Source organism: Protopterus annectens, chromosome 2.part0 (genome assembly GCF_019279795.1).
Source record: "Protopterus annectens isolate FY-2018-M chromosome 2.part0, PAN1.0, whole genome shotgun sequence".
Classification (NCBI taxonomy): Eukaryota; Metazoa; Chordata; order Ceratodontiformes; family Protopteridae; genus Protopterus; species Protopterus annectens.
The window spans coordinates 1,407,274,279-1,407,296,022 of NC_056728.1; the positions used below are offsets into that span (position 1 = coordinate 1,407,274,279).

General features: G+C 39.2%; 1 protein-coding gene across 3 annotated transcripts in view; it reads left to right on the plus strand.

Annotated features, from left to right (window-relative positions):
• The window catches only part of LOC122793512 (malate synthase-like), a 512,976-nt gene that overhangs the window by 456,124 nt on the left and 35,108 nt on the right, over positions 1-21,744 (plus strand). For all 3 annotated transcript variants that reach the window (XM_044061636.1, XM_044061635.1, XM_044061634.1), the window contains one exon: positions 7,060-7,190. In XM_044061636.1, coding sequence (XP_043917571.1) covers positions 7,060-7,190 — 131 coding nt within the window. The remainder of the gene's footprint in view (positions 1-7,059; positions 7,191-21,744) is intronic.

Sequence of the window (21,744 nt, forward strand, 5' to 3'; positions counted from 1 at the left end):
CAGCCATTAAAATTATCTTGCATGCCTGACAAAAATTTAACCTTAAAACCTCTCCCAATAACTCGTTACTTGAAACCACAATACAGTTCAACTCTTGTCTGTAGTATAAAAACAGCAGACAGGTAACGAAACTGAGCGGTTGTACAAAAACAGAATGAAATATAATGAAAAAAAACAATGCAAAGAATCAGCACAGCTCCAGTGGAAATGTTTAATAAAACAAGTAAGCGCTTTCACAATTACAAATTGCTTCTTCAGAGAAATACCCAATAAAAAACGTTCACATTTAAAGTAAAAGCAACCAATCAGAATCAAATAACTTAATTCCACACTTTCTAAGGTACAATTAACATTTAAAGTGTTGAAACCCTACACAAATAGATAATCGATGCTTCAAAGATCGTGCATGCAAAAAAGCTTTCAGAAACTGTATCATACCAGGGACTTTATCAACATTAAAATAAAGTATCCATTTCTGCTCAGATGCCTTGGTTTTGTTCCTGAGATCACCACCACCCCCATGTTTAAATCCACTAATTCTAAAACAAAAAACCTAAACTCATGCTTAGTAGACTATTCTCTATCTGTTAAACGTAGCACTTGCTCCTACAGTACTTATTACCTTGATACGGCACTCTTGTCATAGATAGTACCCCAAAAAGGCAACCCCCCATTTCTCGGTCACCCACGCTCCTCCCGAATTTTTTTTTTTTTTTTTTTATTCCTTCCATCTCGAGGGATCATCAGCTACCTCTCCCTCTCAGCTGGTTGGTTAACCTGGGGGATGGCAATGTTATGTTACAATTGCCATGTACACAGACAACCCTCTCCTCCTACAAAACACAAATACATGCTATACATGCTAGATGCTACTATAGGGCTGGCTGCTCTCTTAAGGACAGGACTGCAAGACCAGTCAGGAGAGGAGGGGGGAGACACCACACACAAGACCCAGTAGACCCCATCTCACATAGTACCATTAAACAAACACACATACACACACAAACACATACTCGAGGCTCTGATCAAAAATCAAACCAAAACCAAAGAGGCCACCAAAGCAGAACCCAAACAAACCACCACCCACCACCAACACACCACAACACTCAAACAGTCACAGCCACAGTCACAGTCACACACACACACACAAACACAACACCAGACACACTAGTCATTGGTGGCTCAGTCTCCATAGACTGACACACTGACGCCCCTGGCCCCGAGGTGGTAGTCGTAGTAAGGAAGTGTACCCTGCCACGCCACGCAAGTTAATCCCCAGCACTCAACAGCACTCAGGTCTCAACAGCAGGTACAAATATGACTCAGTCATTGTCCACGCTGGTGTAAACGACCCTGAACGCACTACTTGGACTAAAAGAGGTAAGAGACAGAGGAGATTATGTATGAGGTAGAGGAGACCCTGACCTTGAGCAGTATCTGAGCAGTATCACACCTTCACCAATGATGATGCCACAGAGATAAGATGATCAGCTTAACAATTGGCTTAAACACTGGGTGTCATTCAAAGGGATCCAGTGTGTGTGTCTGCTGACCTGATGCGCTTGGCTACCTTGCTGTCATCACCCAGCAAGGGATGGATTCACCTATTCCTGGAGGGCTTCTTTTAGTTCCCAAAGCAAGCCACTCCCAAATTCTTTACCTACCACCAGAACACAAAAAGGAAAAAAACTAAAAAAAAAGGAAAAAATGCCAAAAAAAAGGAAGCTCAATGCACGCACCAAGGCCCTTCTCAGTATCTCAGTATGGAGAACATGTCTGTGCACAGACGAAAGGTTGTGCTGTGCTGAGTACCTGAGCCAACAGCGCTTTTCAGGTTTTATCATGATCATCCTCTTATCCCAAAAAAATCATACAATACCAAGAAAAGGCATCCATAATCGACAAGGACACCAAGGACACCCACACCCAAGTACCATCAGAGACCTCAAGACCATCGGCAAGGCGACGATGCATGCAAATATCTGCGACTGCAATTGTAATTAGGCATAGGCAGCCCACACTCACAAATCACAGGAACACCAGGCACAAACTCAGGAACCAGGGATAAATGTATCACCAAACACCATCATATCACCATAGACCTGTACCCTAATATAGACTGGGAACACTACTCAAGCTTCTAATATAGACTGGGAACACTACTGAATTCCCAAACATTCTGTCCATGGAACCACTAGTCACCATCCAACACCAACTATCATCATCACGAACACATGAGCACACACATGACAACAAGGTGTACAACAACATAATATCAACACTCACAAGATAAGACCACAAAACAAGAGAGATGGAGGTCCTCCCTGACCCCAAAAAAAACCACAAGACCACAAGAAAGGCCACTCTCACACTTCTACAAACTTTAAAAAAGAAGACTACATGCGTCCTTAGCTCAAAAAGTACTCTCAGGCAATCACTTGCAAATGCCTTCTAATGCCTTCTACCAGCACCCTTCTACCAGCACTCCCAAGCTGGCACCAAACTCTTTGTATGCAAGGCAAAACCAAGACTGGATGTCCAGTCTCTTCCCAAATAAACATAACACAACAAAACAACAAAGTGGGCAACAACAACCAAATATTTAAAAGGTGGGAGCAAAAAACATCAAAGAAAAAAAACTAAAAATAAAAAACTAAAAAATAGAGAAAAAATTCGAAAAGAAAAGAAAAAAGAAAATAGCTAGAGAGTCAAAATAAAAAGCAAATTAAAATCATAAAAAATGAAAAATACTCAAAAAACAGCTCAAGGAGGAGAAATAATATAGAGAAGCTTACTGGGAGTGAAGTGAAGATTCAAAATACCAGCCTACAAAATGAGTGCCAACTTACTGACAGACAGGACAGAGATACAACCTACCTCCCCCAAAAGGAGAGATATACATCAAGCACGACCAAACCCATCCCATCTCAAGCAAAGCAAGTACATAGCTTCCATACTCCCTGAAAACCTCTCCAGCTGAAGTCCAACCCACAGCTGAGCCTTGTGCCCACTCCATGAACTCAATGAGGGGTCAATGAGGACCTGGCTGGATCTCCAAGTTAATGACATAATAATTCAACTAGGTACCCTCGCGTGGCAAAGTGTATGCACTGTTAAAAGGTACCATCTTACCAAAGCCATGGAAAGGATCGGCTGGGATTGAAACTGACCTCATATCCAAAGCATTGCCATGGAGGCAACCCAGAATGGCATAACATAAATAATATCAGAAAGACAGAATTTGCTTTTGGATCCCGGAAACTTTTTCAAAGGCATTTCATTTCTTTTAAATGCCTTTTTAAACTTGGTTGACTTTTCAAACGATCTGGTCCAAAAAGCCACATGACCCAAAACTCATCAGCAAAATAGCATCTGGCTGAAACTGCAACGGTACCCACATACCATACAGCAAACTGGCTGAAAAAAAGAAATGCAAAATACAATACAATCAAACAATCAAACTTTAAAAGCCTGACCCACACAAGACAGAACCCACAGCTCTCAGATGGGGGCCCACTTGTCAGAAGGGTCACCCCACAGGGCTGGTGTCCCACAGGGGTCAGTCAGACAAAGTTTTGTGATGACTGCAAACCTACATTGGGCACAAACACATCTGAGGGATTAGATGACACTAGAAGGGTCTTACACTGCAAACTACACAATGCATATCATGATACATATAAAACAGCAGAAAGTCATAACATCTGGGAGAGGGAAAACCCTTGTTACCCTGTGGAAAATGGCAATGCATAAATGCCAGCACAGAAGAATAAGGGAAAATCTGTAAACCCAGGAAGGTAGTCTGCCATCATTCACAGATCCACAGCTAAAGTAGTTAGAAGGAGGTGACCAGTGCCCAAGGTAGTCATGAATCATTCTAAATGTAGATAAGGTAGTTTCTACATTGCCCACTCTGATCACATCAGACCATGGATTGATCAATGACCACATTGTCATTAGTCCTCATAGGACTTCACTCAGCCTTAGAGCATAGGTTCAAAGACAAATGATTCTCAAAATCCATCTTGCCCCACTTGCAGCAGCTGGAGAGGCCACAAAAGAGAGTACCCAAAGCTCTGCTCAGAAGGTCCCTTGCCTTGCATACAAGGCCAAGAAAAAACCCAGAGAAAATGAATATCGCTTGCTTCAAAAAAAATAGTCTGATCAGAGCTAACCTACAAGGCCATGTCAAACCCAGATTTTCTTAATATGCTTCACCTCAAAAAATTCCTATCCACTAAGAGAGAATGCTGTGGAGACAAAACCTGAGACGTCCTTAAGGGATGACTGGAGGGATAATAGAGACATCACCCAAAGACTGATTGGGAGACGAAAAAATGCCCCGATACATCGGAGGTAGAGTAAATCGCTGTGTACCCAAAAAAGATTGTTATGTAGTTGGATTACTAACTCTGGATATATAGCTACAGAACGATGTAATATGGCTGGTAGAGGCAGGGCGGCAGATAAAGGGTAAAAGACCTAACAAAATGTGGCGCTACTAAAAAAACGGTGCTGTGGGCCTGCCTGTTGAACATGTTTTGCTAAGGCATTACTGTCTTTAGCATTCCTAATATCACGGACATGTTCAAGAATGAGCTCTCTAAATGTACGGTTAGTCGCTGCACAATTAGGAGCACATTCTTATTAAACATTTCCACCAGAGCTGTGCTGATTCTTTGCATTGTTTTTTTTCAGTATATTTCATACAGTTTAACTCTTATTTTATTAGTATAGAATCTCTAACCAAGGATTCCACAACACGTAATCCAAACCCTGCCCACCAACCATGTATCACCACATCCACTTTCACCTTCAAACTTGTGTCCACATACTGTACAACACTACTCTTAAACATACTCAAACCATGGTCTACTTCAGCTGACCTTCCAAGCAAGAACCTTAAAATAGAAGCCAAATTGCCTATCCTGTCTCAATCCTTATAAATAGGTCAGTTCAGGAATCCCACATTCCTTCTGTCTGGGAAAAGTAACACATTATCCCCCTGCACAAAGAAGGAAATTCAACAGACATTACTAACGTTAGACATATAACAATCTTATCTTCCCCTCTAAAATACGTAAAAATGCATGCAAAAACAATTGTTTAATTCTATCCTGCAGGAATTGCTTCTATCCCCACACGGTATGGCTTCTGTCCTTCCCATAGTACTAACACTGTATATCTAACCTATATAAATACTGTCAATAAAGCTAGAGAGAATGGCAAACTAGTCTCCTCATTTCTACACTTATCTAAAGCCTTTGATACAGTCTGTCACAGCAGACTTCTACTTCAAATGTCCTCATTAGGTCTCTCTCAGCCCACCCTTCTATGGTTCAAAAGTTACCTAGCCAATAGGTATCAGTCAGTAAAATGTAACTTCACCCTTTCCCCATACCTCACAGTTGCCACCAGTGTACCATAAGTCTCTATTCCTGCTCCCTTCCTCTTTAACATTTTCACCAATACACTCCACACATCCACAAGACAAACATCTCTAATATAGTACACAGATGACTCCACATTCATTTGCACATCTAACAACATGGCACATATTCAAAAAATTCTCAGGAAGTTTTAACAGCTACTGAAACATGGTTTTGTAACTCACAACTTATGCTCAACAGTAAAAAAAAAAACACTTTTTTTCCTCAAATCCCTCTCTCATGAAAAAACAAAATTTAAAGTCCTCTCTCTTGATAATACAATCATTGAAGTCACTTCTCATAGCAAATTATTAGGAATGATACTGGATGATAATCCTAAATTTGACCTGCATATACAAAACTGCATAAGAAAAACTTATCAAAAACTAGGGATGCTTTATAGATCCAAAACCTTTCTCACAAATGCAACTAAAACTGCACTTTCCACTAATTATCTCCTCCCTACACTTGTTAATGGTGCACCTATTCTTACTGACCTCCAGGCATCAGAAAAATCAAAACTTTAACAGTGCTATAATAAAGTTGCTAAATTTGCAGCAAATACCCCTTTCAGATCCCACCATTGTATAGCACTAAAAAGCTTAAATTAGAACTACCCCATCAACTAACATATACGCAGCTTCTTATCACCTATAAAATTATCCAGCATCCATCTGTTTCTCTAGCATTAAATAATATTCTATACAACTATGTTCCCAGTCAGTCATCAAAACCTGCCTTTCCATAAACCTATCAAATCTGCTGGACATCGTCTGTATTTGTACCATGTTGCTAAGCCCTGGAGCTCCTTACCTGTATCCATCAGGTCAATACCCTCCCCCCATCGTTCAAAACCATTCTGAGAGACTTTCTAGCCAAATGCTGGCTCTGTTCTTTTTCAACACCAGGACAACCTACATCCTTAAACGTGAGCAAATATCTGTTCATACTTTGTACCGCCTTACTCTCCTCTTCACTCACTTCTTTACTTGTATCAGTTTCTCTTCCCTGGCTTTCTCTCTAAATATACCATAAGCTTGCTTTTTTCTCACTTCGTATTGTGAATTTCTCTATAAACTGGCTATACTTTCTCTAAATATTAAACCACTGTCATATAACTTGTATATATTCCAAACCAATGTTTTTATATTCTGTTTAATGTGGTATACTTATTGCCTGTATTATTTTTAAAGATTGTAAAATTATTGTTCTTAAAAAGTTTTGTAATACTTTAGAGCTTGTCTTCCCAGACCTCCACTGAAAATAGGCTTGTACCCAGTCAGACTTTCCTGATAATCAAATGTCAAATAAATAAATAAAATACATAAATGTAATAATCTGCTCTTATGAGACATTCCCAGTAATTTTCTTTTATTTAATTGTTACTACTATATTTTTACAGTTGTGCATTGTTCAATTTCTAAGTTATTGAAAATTGCTTTGGTTAAAAAAACACTATAATAAACTCAAAGCTGAAACTTGATGTTGTACTTAACTTTTTTTGATATCTGCACAGAATATATCAATGCTTGTTTTTTATAGTGCTTTATTCCCAGCTCCACAACCTGATGTCTACTATTTTCACCAATTTAACTACATAGTTAAAAGATTATATGTCATTTTACTTTAGGTTTGGCAGTGGATTCGTCATGAAGCTAAGTTAGAGGATGATAACAGAACAGTAACAAGACAGCTTGTGCACAGCTTAGCCAAGGAGATGGAGGATGAACTACAGAAGGACTTTCAGTATACAACTAAAAGGTAACCGCAACCATCTTTATAACTTGCAGTCATTCTTAATTTACTATATCAGTAAAAACTGCTTACCTATTTCATCTCACTGATTAAAAGATGAGGAAGTGGACTGAGTCTGGATTCCTTACAAAATCAGTAAGAGCTTCCCTTGCACTGAAAGCCTTCTGCAGTCCCAATTCATATCTTCAGACCCAAAACCTTCCCTGTGAACCAGGTAAATAACATCCTTTGATGGTAGAAATCCACCTCTACTGCAAACACACAGCTTCAGAGCTGCCATTTCCATAAATATGTCTTAAAGGAAAACTCCACCTTAGAACTCAAAAAACATAATTTTTTCATTGTATCTTTGTTTTGAGCTATTTTAATGCCTCAAAATCACTGCAAGTGCTTCTTTTACAATTTTAATGTGTTTCACTCAAAATGGCGGATGATGGGGCCTGCCTTGGTAACGTGATCTTATTTTCTTGCTTTTCTTTCTTCTTCCCAGAATACATTTCAAGTCCCCTTTCTATGACTCATGCCAGACATAAGGAAGTGGTGCTGTTTTTTCATGCCATTAAAATATAATGGCAGGACTGTGAAGTACCGTCATCTAAACACACCTTCTGTAAAAGAGCTGCTTCCCTGTTTACCTGACTGAGCCTCATTTATCTGTCTACCAGAGCGTGTCCTATGCTATAAATAGCTGTTAGCTACTTGCAGCAAAAGAAAGTAGATAAAAAACAGTTTTTTGTAAGAGGAGTCTTTTGTAGTCCTAACAACTTGATAAACCCGCCCCCATACTCTCATGCTGAGGTGTGAAAACTCAAACTGCAGTAAATAATCCTTGCTGTACATTTAGTAGGACTCTAAACTTAGTCTGTCTGCTACTCCCCAATGCCTTCAGTGGGAGGATTTTTCTCTCTCATGAATGATGCAGGCTTAAAATGTGCTTTACTAGTTCTTCAATTATTTCTGTCATGTTACCCCTCCTTTTTTCTATTTCATATTTATTTATACTTTGGTAACCAGGAAAGTGAACTGGTCCCAGACCCTTTTCAGCCACAACATAAGCTACACTGGCAAAGATAATAACAATTATTAAATGCACTTATCAATACAAATAAAAAAATACTGACAAAGACATTGACCAAGATTACATGTGGAACACGTAGCCAATGTGTGACAGTGACCAAGTAAATCATTGAGCAACATTTACTAGAATGTATACATTAATAATGCTTAGCTATACTATGTTGTTTATTATAAATAATTCATTGTATGCACACATATTACACACACACACACACACACACACACACACACATATATGTATATATATAGTGTGTGTACGTGTTTCTGTATATATGTATGTATATAAAGTACATGTGTACAAAAGCGTGTGTATGTGTTTGTGTGTATATATGCATTTAAACACAGTTAAGTACTTCTGATTCCCTTTTCTTAGTGGTCTTAATGCAAGGGCACATAGTAAATGTATGTTAAAGTGAAGTCAGCTGTATATTATGGTTGCTCTCTGACAATGCAAGGACTGACTCAAAGTCACTGGGAATTTACAATGGATCTGCATGTACCAGATATACATCCCCCTCTGGAAGGCTGTTACACAAAGCATAAAAGACCTTTTTTATGAACAGTATCAGTGCACCTAGTTGACAGGGTTGCCACCTGACTTTCTACAGTTCTGGTGTGTGTGTGGGGGGGAGGGGGCTTGAAAATGGTAAATGCATTTATACTTTACAACAAAAAATATTTACTGACTTTTCTCTAAATGTCACAGAAATCTTTGCTACTACTCTTAAGTTATCTTGACACAAACTGTCTTTCAGCTTTTCCCGGTTAGGGGTCGCCACAGCGGAACTCCGGTCCACTAATGATTGGCAGTAGATTTTTACATGCTGGTTTGCCGGGCCTAACGCACAACCTTCAACGAAGGAACGCCCATTCACGCATGTCGACACAGAAGACGCTCTAACTGAGAATCGAACGTGCAACGTCTAACTGTGAGGCGACAACGCTACCGCAGCACCACCACCGCAGTCTCTTGACACAAACTATTATAACATTTAAAGCTTAGAATTACAATACTGTGTTGCTGTTTATAGTTGACAATTGCCTTTAAATCCCTGACTAATCTAATTGCTTTGTTTTGCTATGAAAGGGGAGTGTTAAGTTCTCCTCCCCTCTGCAATAAAAACAGTGGAAACAATTCCACAGTTTTCTGTCTTTTTTTTTTTACATTAGCTGCTGTGTTCCTTACGTTAGCATGATTAATTACCCATCTAAGATTGACAGCAATACCTGACAGGGTAAACTACAGATTTAACTCTGTCTATGATATGTCATGCAGGTGGAGATGAATTTCTCTGTAAAGTATGTGAGTAGCTGACTTTAAAAAAAAGTAGATGGGCTTTCCCTTACTTTGATTCCAATGCAAGGAAATAAAAGTTTTAAAAACTACAAGCAGGTTTCTGGTACATACACAGTACAACCATATTGTAGGGAGGAAAGAAACCTAACAATTGAGTGAAACTGTATGAGAGGGTGGAGTGTTATTTTAAAAGAAATGCCCTTTAAGGAGGCAAGCTTCATTTGAGCTAAATCTCTGAAGTACACTGAAGTCAGTGGGAGAATATTCTTCCCAACATTAACATCTACCAAAAACTGTAGCTAACTCAGCTAGTTCTTGATGCTGTTTTTCACTCTAGTGCCCCTCAACTTAGTTGAGGAACAAAAACAATAAAGGTCCATTCTCAAAGATCTGATGTTCCTTATCTTAGGATCAAGTCAGTCCCATTTTTGCTGTACCCCTCAACTCTAAGCTGAGAAAAAAGGGTCTTCTACTTCAGGATTTGCTCCAACTTATACCATATATGAAGCACTAATCAATCATGTGTCCCATACCTCTCAACTGTACATATTTTTGCAGAATATCCACATTTTTGCCTCATATTTTTGGTCCATTTTTCATAAAATTGTGGTTTTCTGGCAAATTAGTGGCACATCATTAAAGACTGAAGTTAGAAAATAATGACAAACATTTGAGATTCAGACTTTATATCCTTCAGAAAACCTATACTAATGCAAAATCTGCTTTTCTATTAGCTTTCTAAGTTTGTAAGAGCTTCTTCTTCTTTTGTTTTTTCCCGGTTAGGGGTCGCCGGATCACCTGTCCGCTCATGATTGGCAGTGGAGTTTTACAGTGTCGAGTTGCCAGCCCGGCGCCCAACCTTCCACAGAAGGCATTCTAAGTTTGTAAGAGCAATATTTAAAAATTGTCTCTATTTTTGGTCCTTTGTCCCACTTTTATTTATGGCATTGTCCAGATTTCTTGTTCTGAGAGGTTGAGAGGTATGATCCTGACTGCAAAAGCAGTATTGACATTCTTTTCCAGAAATTTCCATTTAGAAATGCCGGTCTGGAAAGGAATGCCTGCACAGTACTACCAACCAATCGGTATCTGCTAATCATATGCCTTAACACCTTGCACTTGGGGTGGCTGCCCCCCTCACCCCACCTTAACTATGTCTCTGTGTCTACACAGTATGTACTACCCTTCCCCTTTTTTCACTAGTTTAGATATGAAACTTAAAAGGAACTTAACATTCTTTCTACTAATCCACATGTTCCTGCATTGTTATACCTGTCTACCTAATCAAGCCCCTAATAACATGAGGAAATTGGATGAGGAGAATATTATCTGTAGCTACACATGGCCAAAGATTTACCTTCCTGACTCCTGAAAAGATGCCATTATGAAATGCCAGAGGCAAGGGTGAGAACAGCTATATGTTCAGCCACACATGCCCTTCATGGCCATCATACCCTTCAGTTGTCCAGATTTTCGCAAAACATCCAGATTTTTGTCTCATATTTTGGTCTGTTTCTCATGAAGTTTGTGGTTTTCTAGATTTTTGTGACAAATTACTGCAGACTGAATTCCCTAAATAATTACAGGCATTTGAGTTTCAGCCTTCATATCCTTCAGAAAATGCATGGTAAAACAAGACCTTTTATTCTAGCAAGTTTTTTAAGTTTATAAGTGCAATATTTAAAATTTGGCCCTATTTTGAGGATTTGTCCTTCCGCATTATTTTTGTTTTTGTCCAGATTTTTTTATGCTAAGAGATTGAGAGTTATGATGGTCGTGGCCACCTTTCTTCTGCTAAATAGTATCAGCAATATTCCCACAGTGATCAGTTCTGTCAAGTCACATGGCCACTCCCTCCTAAATGAGAAAAACAGCCTCCAGTTTCTCTGTTCTTCCTACCCCACCACACCTAGCTGGTCCTCCTATGCCTTGGTCTGCCCCTCTACCCTCATGCAGTTCTTTTCACCCTCCCATTAGTAAATGCACCTTGGAAGGCTGCCATACCTAAAGCAGCATCTGTGTGAGTGATTATTTAAAACGGGACATCATGAAACCTTCTTTAATCAATCAACACGTTTGCAGATCACAACGTTTTCAGCAAGCCCTGCTATGCAGGTCTTTTACTACAGTTTCTGTATTTTCACTAGTGCTCTAAAATGCAGCCATCTTAGAGATGATTATAATAAGCCTGAACAGCGATTGGGAGGCAGTCACTCAAAAATAAGGATTTTGTGGCTTTATTCCTCAACCAGTGTGTTACACAAACACTATGGTAAGAAAGTAACTGACAATTAATTCAGTTTTACTGAAAAATACTAGAGACAACCAACAACACTAGTCTCATTCAATAATGCACCAGGTACAGTTACACATCTAACTATTGCATATAGTTTTTTTTCCTGCCTTACATTTTAACATTTTTCTGCTTATCTCATCAACATATTTTACTTGTCAACAAGGTGTGATGACTGTGCCCAGGCCCAGCAATCAAGGAGCCACAATCCTCACCACTAACACCAGGGAGGTTGTCTCATAGAAGAGAAAATTATAGCTAATACACACAGCAAAGTACAATTTCCCTTAAGTGCACACAGAGATCACAGTCAGTCTGGGGCTGGTTGCTCCTTTGCTCACCAGGTCCCCAATAAGACTCCCCACTGGCACAGCTATAGGGTCCAGGTCTCAGCCTAGCTGGGCAAGCTTGAACCTCCAGTACCCTCTCTGTCCAACCAGTGCTTCATGTCCCTGCCAAGTAGCTGACACAACACACACACACTTTGTGATAAGTATTTATACAACTTCACAGACACTCCTGGGAAAGGCTGACACAGATTCTCCAGCTGTGCCCCTTTACCCAGACCATACGGTAGTAATTACTGCCACTGCCCAACTAATAATATCAGCTACTAAAAGGCCCTTAAAAGGGTGTCCAATTATTACTGTGCAATATTATAATCCAATGGTAGTATGACTAACAGTCACGGCTTACTTTAGAGTGGCCTATTACAATAACCTCTATAAATATGCAATGTACTCTAGAGCTTATCTCTACACAAACCAGCCACAGGTAAAGGTTTTTAAAATATTTAATAATAATTAAAACACAAGACAAAACTAATACACCACAGAGATATCAAAGAGTTCAAAGATCACACAGAAACTTGAAATAATACAGTAGGACAGGTCTGATTTCAAAGAAAAATACCTAATCTTTATTAGCTTTAACTATTCCTACAAGAAGTCACAGTGCAAAAAACCTACGTGAGCTTAGGCAGAGTGCTGAGTTAGATATCCAAGATCAAAATGCTTCAAGTCTCTTCTGAGAAATAGTATTTAAACATTACTAACAAACATGTCTGCTGGGTCCCTCCCAAATTATATCATGTTGACACTTCGGTTTTCCCAGGCAAACAAACTGCATTATTTAGCAATCTAACACCTGCTCAGAAACTTACAACAATAGAAGATATTTCACATGTATATTTTAACAGAAACCAGAGCAGTAAAGCACCATCCACATGTAAATTCTGGTCATAAACTTTAGCCTTAAAACAATGGGCATGAAACCTTCATCCAGACACTCTGGAGACGAATTCTAACACAAAAGGGTCACAACATGCTTCACTGGGCCAGTAGAGTGCAATGATGTCACATATTTTGCAGTTCCACATTTCACAGTATTCTTTTACATTCAAGAAAACATGCCTGTATTTTACATTTATTTACAAATGCCAGAATTATATATCAAATTCTATTTGACTAGGCTGGCAGCCTTTGCCCATCTCTCCTCAATCATCACACAGGGTACAAGAACTGGTCCTCATCAGATGCTTTACAGCCATGCTAGAGTTTTCACTGTGTGATAACCTTAAACCTCCTGTAATGGAGGCCCATGGGATATATGCAAATGAACCCTTAAGGGTATCAAGTGTTTCAGCTACACAGCTTCTGAATTTCCATGACTTTTTCATGTTTTAAGTGTTTATGGTTATATTCAGGCCAGTAAAGCCAAACCCCACTAGCAGTGGACATGCATGTTTTAGCCTTTTTATTGACCTGGTTAGCACAGCATAAGTACTTCAATAAAAAGGCTGAAACATGCATGTCCACATCTAGTGGGGTTTGGCTTTATTGGCCTGAATGTAACCTATCTGGGGCCAGGATTTGCCACATTACACAGGTACTCAAGCCTTTGCACCACAAGTACACAGACAACTTAGTAAAAATGGTAGTAAATGACCTGAGACATACTTCCCTGGTCTTGATGAAGCAAGACATGATGGAGCTCTCAGAATATGTGTCCGGGTCAAGAATGAACCTAGCCTTGTGCAGCACTTTACATCACAGAGAGTGATGCCACAAAATGAACAAAGATTACTGACTTCAACAAGTGACTTAGTTCTAGTGTCATTCAAAGTAGATCCAATTAATATCAGCCTGTGAAGAGATCTGAGTCAGTCCTAACTGCATTGCCATGACTGCACCTATCCCTCGAAGGCTTTCATATATTGGCTAAAACTTTCTCCACCCTCATAGTGCCTTTTTTTAGGCAACATCGGTCATTTAAAGCTTCAATATAACAAAACTAAATACAGATAACAAGGGTATTGTTGCTCAGTGCCACAAACATTAACAAAAAAGACTCCATTCCATAAACACTCCTTACCTTGGAAAACATTGATATATGCATCATTACAAAGACATAGTTCAAGACCATTGAGAGCACCCTGTCAGTGCAGGGTTTCACTGCCTCTCACAAGTTCAGGCACTCTACACTTGATGAAGGCATTACAGGCAGCAGTGTCTCCATATTTGTTAAAAAAAAGAAAAAAAACACTTCGCTTCCAGACTAGTTAGGCAATATAACAATCTGGAACACCTCCATATCCAACTTACTATTAACAAGACCCCTTTACCACATCATGGTTAACTGTAGGACCCCCCCCCTTTACGTCCCCCTCAGCCCTATAACTCCCACCTAACTAGAATGGCGTCCCTATGCATTTCCAGACACCATTCTCCTAGGGACTTCGACTACCACACTAGTAACTGGGAGACTTGCATGTCCCCATAACATGTGTGCCCAGAGATTTCTGGACTTCATCAATAGAAATTCTCTGGACAGGTTAATCTGCACCCCAACCATAGGCAATAAAATGTTGGACTTGGTTGTCATCAATATGGGGCAGCTTTGCACACTTCTTCTTCTTTCGGCTTTTCCTGGTTAGGGGTCACCACAGTGGATCACCTGTCTGCTCATGATTGGCAGTGGAGTTTTACTGTCGAGTTTCCAGCCCGGTGCCCAACCTTCCACAGAAGGCACACACATGCACACACTCACACCTAGGTCCAATTTAGAGTGTCCAATCCACCTACAGCATGTCTTTGGGATGTGGTAGGAAACCGGAGCACCCGGAGGAAACCCACGCGACTACAGGGAGGACATGCAGACTCCGCACAGAATGCACCCCAGCCAAGGATCAAACCAGAGAACCTCTTGCTGTGAGGCGGCAACGCTAACTGCTGCACCACCATGGCCGCCCGGATAGCTTTGCACACTACCAATTGTAATTCCCTCCCAGGTCAAATCGGACCACATATCAGTCACATGCACCTTAAGACCTGAAGCTAGAAGCATCCACAAATACTTCAGTATTCAGTGATTATGCCTGAAACTGAGTGATGAGTTGGCTAAACTTGACAGTTGTATCTACCCTCCCCCCACCAAGAGTAAATAGAATGCCAAATTCAAAAATAAACTCCTGTGGTACAACCCAAATATAAACAGGCTCTATAATAAAAGAAGAAAAACTCATTGCACATAAAAAATACATGTAACTCTCAAGATGCTAAAAAAAATAAATAAATAACATTCTTGCTAAACTTAGCAGGAAACTCTAGACCCTGATCAAACTGGATATGGGATAAACATTCCCATGAAGATAAAGGACAACCACAAAGCCTTTTTTAACTATGTTAGAAACCATAGAAACAATACCTAGCAATGTCAGAGCTAATATTACATGGTATCACATACTCAGACCCAGAAGACATAGCCAATCTAATTGCAGATAAACTAAGCTCTAGCATCCCCCACCTCACTTTCCCAAATCTCATACCTACATCTACATTTCCCTCTCAAATCTCCCATAAACACATCCTCAAGGCACTATTCAAAGGTTAATACGTCTGACTAGCCACATCTGTAAGGCTATGGAAAGAATCATTATGGAATTAATAAATAATGATATAGGTAACCTACAAACTCTTAACCAGTCATTTCATATTTGTTAAGGGCAGATCCTAACTGCTTAACATAGTTGATTTCTTTGAGTAGGTTATTGAAGCAATGAATGAGGGCAGATCAGTAAACACTGCACATCTAGACCCAACAAAGGCATTCAACATCATTCCATACTCTTGTCAAAGGTAAATAATCCCAGCTAAATGGTAATCCTGTATAACCCATTACAAAAGCAAATTGTCTCAAAATCAGAGCCCAGAAAATTAGGGTGGGCTTCTCTTCCTCTTTCAAAAGCACTAACAATAGTCATGCATTTCATGTATTATGTAACTCACTCAAGTGCAATATTAGACAAATAACTTAGGCATTTCAATCTGTAGTGTGTTTTGTATTACTTTAAATAGGGCAGTTTAACTTAGGGGAGGCTATTCTTTTTGTTTATGAGTTTTGTTTATGAGTGTTGGTAAATGTGTCTACTCTTTCTTGTGTGTAATGGGAGTAGTATTATATTTGTTAGTTATGTTTATTCCTCTACTTGTATATGTTGTTTCACTTTCCTTTGTAATCTCAAGAATTGAGCTGATCCACAAAATTTCTTCTAGGCTACACACGTGTAGTTCTAAATGACAATAAAGTTTACTTTGACTTTGGTTCAGTCCTTGGTCACTCCTCTTCGGCATTTGTTTCTCAGAAGTCAAAGCTACTGTTAAGGGTTTATGGCTGATCATGTTTGCAGATGACTGTAAACTTAGTGATATGGTATACTCCCCAGAGGATACCAAAGCCCTCCAACAGAGCCTTTCCCAAATTAAAAGCTGGTATCAAAACCATGGACTAAAACTGAATGCCAAGAAATGTATAATAGTATCCTCTGGCGAGCAAGAAGTCCCTTGTACCTGTAATATTGACAATGCACTCCTGAAAACTGATCCAGAAGTTAAGGACCCGAGAACCTATATAGACAATGCACTGTTCTTCACACACCATGTAGCCACTACTGTAAGAAATTGTTTTTTTCATTACACAGCTTATTGTTAAGGGTATGATGTGATCATTCTACTGTATCCTACATTCCTTAGATGGATCATTGAGTATAATGCCCCCTCTGTTATGTATCTATCCAAACATTTGACACAGCTTGAATGCCCACATTGCTTCCTTACTAAGAAAATCAAGGGCCTAAGTCATAAAAACTATGCAAACCATCTCAAAACCTTGTCCCTCTTCTCAGTGTCATACTGGCCATTCACGGCCAATCTCTTCCTCACATACATATATTACTATATATATATATTCATATATATATATTCCTCAGCACACTGTTAAAATTACTGCACATAGGGGGTATAAACACCCACTCAAGAGATCAGCATTTTTCTTGTAACATAAATAAAACATTTTGGAGGGATACATAGATATCTATCACAGAGAATACAACTTCCTTGGAATAGTCTTGCTCTACACATAAAGCAAAGTATTTCTCTTATACTATTCAAGCATAATCTGGATGAGTGGATGGGTAACCACAAATTCACCCCTGGCTTATCACCCTTGCCCCTCATGGATGGTGGCAACATATAAATGCTCTGCTCATCTCTGGGTATTTATCTTTAAAATATAAGGGTTATATAATTCATGGGAGTGTACAGCTAGACTTCTAAAGATCATCAGATCAATAGCCTAGCAAGTACGTATGAACTGATAAAGTAAAAGCATAGTCAAATGACTAATGTTTTCTGCAGCCTTGAGATGAAATGTTGAATGTACCAGTCAATGTAACTTTTACTGGGAGCTTTCCCAACCATTAAAAGGGAAGCACACAACCTACACTGAATTACATAGGGCATCTTTCTGGGTCCAATTGTTTTACAAAGTGAGAAAATCCTCCTGTAGGGTCTTACTGTTTATTAGATTTTCTTACAAAACAGATCTACTGACATGATGAGTACTCAACAAATTTGCACTACCTTCTTTACAGGAAAGTCTTTTGTAGCAGTATTCTTAACATTTGGGAAGAATCCCAAACTGATGAAGAACTAACCCAGGATAGCAGAGAGCTAAGAAGGATTTCAAGTAAAAACACAAATCCCAAGACTGCCCTGCTTCTAGACTGGACATCTAATTTGAATTATTTAGTAAACTTATGCATAATTGTCTAATTTGTTCCTTCTCGTGTATTCCTAACTGACATTTTCAACTAAGTAGCAGAAATAGCAGCTGTTCTAGAGAAGACTCTCTGACACTAACTTCAAAAATTGTTCTTATCATAGCAGAAGGTAATTCAGTGGGCAAGTGAAGTACACAAGGTCTGTTCAGTCACACAGAAACATTCTCTCCTTTTTATAAAAGAGATAAACTGCCCATTGGTTCTAATATCTTTAGTTCTCTCCACACAGTATGTGACTTGCCTATACACAGTCAAGACTTGTGGTAAGCAGTGTCTCCAGTTTATGCCCTTACATGGGAAGTAGCACTGGCCATTGCAAAGACTTTGTGAAACAACAGAAAATACTTTCAAAACAAAGGATGGGTTTCTTCACATAGATACACTGATGGGTAAAACCACAAAAATCACTCCAAGTTTAGCACCCCTGTACCGCAAAGATATTAAAAACATGTAAATGCCCCAAAATATCCTTGTTTAGTCCATCTCTGAGTTATTTATATGCAAAATATAAGGGCCAAAAACTACCATGGAATGTAAGACTAGGCTTCTAAAAATCCTCCAAGATCAATAGCCTACTAGGTACCTATGAGCAAGAGCCCAAATTCAATGGATGATGTAAATGTTATTCTAATTCACTGAAAAGTTCATAAAACAACAAACTTTGCATTGATATGAATTTTATGAACAATAAGAAGTATGAAACTGTAATGTCTGGCTATAATGACTAACTGTATACTTCATTGATTTACCATAAAATCAAACATTTTACGAGGAATATGGCAGAAAATAAGAGTCAAAATTAGAAATGTTCTGCAAAAGCAGGGTTATATGACAGGTATACCACAAATTCCATTTGAATTGCTTACTAAGAGCAATATAAATCTAAGAAGCACATCTATGTATGTGTGTAGATGGGGGTTGTCACATTTCATAGGTTTATAGGTGTGTACTGGGCTAATGGCCCTGGAGCCTTTACAAGCCCAGCCCATAGAAGTGCCCTGGTATCCTGCCGCCCAACGTTAGTTTCCAGTGCCTCTATTAAGCAGAGTCACTGGAGTGATCCCTGGGGTAAACTTTCTATTCCCCATCCACTCATCAAGATTTCTGTTGCAGAGGGCCAGTGAGGTGCTCTGCTTGACATGTATGGGAAATCTATTCCAGAGCATGGGCAGTATCTGGGTTATGAACCTGTCCCTCCAGCATGTTCTGTTGATTGTAGTAATGAGGTTGAGGTCTCTGGAACATGTGGTGTAGAGGGATTGGGATTTCTTTAGATGTAGTATTTCTAACAGAGCTGGGTCAGACATGGCTTTGTAAGTCAAGCAGAGATCACCTCTAAGTAGGTGATATGAGACAGAGAATAACTGGAGTGTTTTGAGTCTGTCCATGTAGGACATGTGTTTAATGCCTAGGATCCTCTTTGTGAGGTACTTCTGTGGCCTCACCAGCTGTTGCAGGTGTCTAGTGAGGTATATGCCAAATGAAGCATTATATTCGATGATTGGTCTAATAAGAGAAGATTAGAGAGAGATGATGACCTCTTTCTTCCTGGATGCAAAACTCTTGGTAATGAGATATGCCACATAGAAGGACTTTCTGACCACAGTGGCAATGTGGTGGTTGAAGGAGAGGTTGCTGTCAACCTGCGTCCCCAGATATCTTATAACTCCTTCAGTGTTCAGTGGGCTCCCATCGATGTGGTAATTAATGGGAAATGAGTTTTTACCAAAGGGGATGACGACGCATTTTTTGGCATTAAGCTTAAGGCCATGGTTTTGACACCAATCACTGGTCTCAGTGAGGCCATTCTGTAGGATGTCTGCATCACTTGGGTTTTTTTAATACTCCAGATTGGCTCCCAGCTTGCAGAGATCTGCAAATTTGGTCAGCCAGAGTCCCTTTGTGTTGGCCTGGACTTCTGAGAAGTAGATGCTGAACAGGAGAGGACCCAGGACTGATCCCTGTGGGACTCCACTCGTGACTGGTCAGCAGTCTGACTTGGAGTCAGCTATTTTCACACTGCGTGTTCTGTCTGTGATCCAATTTGCAATCCACCTAGTGATATAGAGGTGGATGCCTAGTTTGGTGAGTTTATCAATAATTTCTGAGTGAGGAATGGTATCAAAGGCCTTGGCCAGATCAAGGTAGGCTGTATGCACTGCCTTACCTTCATCCACAGCCCTGGTGACTGACTCAAAGAAGTCAACCAGGTTGAGCAGGCATGATCTCCCTTTCAATAAATAACAAAGGACCACAGCTCCAAAGGCAAACCAAAACGTCAATATGTGAGTGCTTTCATTCACTCAAATCAAATTAACTTCTTCAGACAAATTCAAACAGTAAAACCCCTCCTTATATAACCATGAAATCACATGACCAATAAAATGCATTGCATCACAAGTTTAAAACTGGTTATTAAAAAGCATATACATATTAATAAAGATATTTACATATACTTTAAAAGAATTTTTAAGCACAAAGTAGAGCAGTACTAATATATAAAAACAATCAAAAAGGTGCATCCATACAAACCTATAAGTACATAAAATATTGTCTTATAAGAACATTCTGTAAGGAATTTCATAAATTCATTCAGTGTAATAAACTTTTAAGCTTGATTAACACATAACAGAACACTGCTCATTAAGGCCTGGGTAACTATGTGCATTTAAAGTAAGTTTCTACCATAACTCTTGTCTTTCGAGTAAAAGGGATGCATGCCCAGGTCTAAGGCTCTCCATCACCTGGTCGATTACCTTAAATTTAAACTGGTGTCCAGGGTTGTCCCTAATGAGGTTGGCCAAAGCATTATTTTCTCTGTTTCTATTTATACTGTAACTGTGTTCATAGATCTTTTCTTTGAACCTATGATTGGTTTTGCCGATATAAAATGCAGGATAGAGTTGACATCTTGCCAAATATACCACACTTTTTTAACCTGATGCACCACTACAAATTTAAAAACATGATCTGAAAATATCTAAAGATGTCTAAATAGTGCATTGGATTCTTTCTTGGTTGAAACCTCATAAAAATGCTCATAAATTCTTTGAGCTAGTTTGTGCTGGGTTTTACCCACATAGAAAGCGGGACACTGTAAGCAAAATGCAGTGTAAACCACAGCCTGTGTGTGGCAGCTGTACCTTCCCCTTATAGAAATTGTCTTGTTAGCTACTTTAATTTGTGAACCAGAGAATACATGACAACACTGATTACACATACAACATGGGGTCATTTTACCACGTTCACTAAGCTGTTTCTCTCTTTCCAAAAAGTTTTTTATATCGGGACCCCTTCTATATACAATATTCGGTCATTGCCCCAGTAAGTCCACCATATCAACATAATTTTTAATGATGTTTCAATTTTTATTTAGTATGTCAAAAATGCTATAGCTGTTACTACTATAGGTGGTAACAAAAGGACAAACCACACTTTTGGAATTGTTGACATTCAGTGGACTATTACTAACCATTTCCCCATGTTCATTAGCATCTCTAATCTCTACACTCCTATATACCTCACCCATATTTACTAATTTATCTAAAAATAACCTCACCAAACTGGAAATCTCCTACAATAACATTGCCAGGTTTGCTACTGGCAACCCATTCAGAACCCACCACTGCTATAATCTTAAGCAGCTTGGATGGCTAGAAATTCAGAATCTGCTTAAATTCCACCAACTAACCACTGCACATAAGACTCTTTACCAACCTTCCAGTACTCCTATACTAACTACCCTCATCATTCCCTATAAGAATCTGAAATCCTT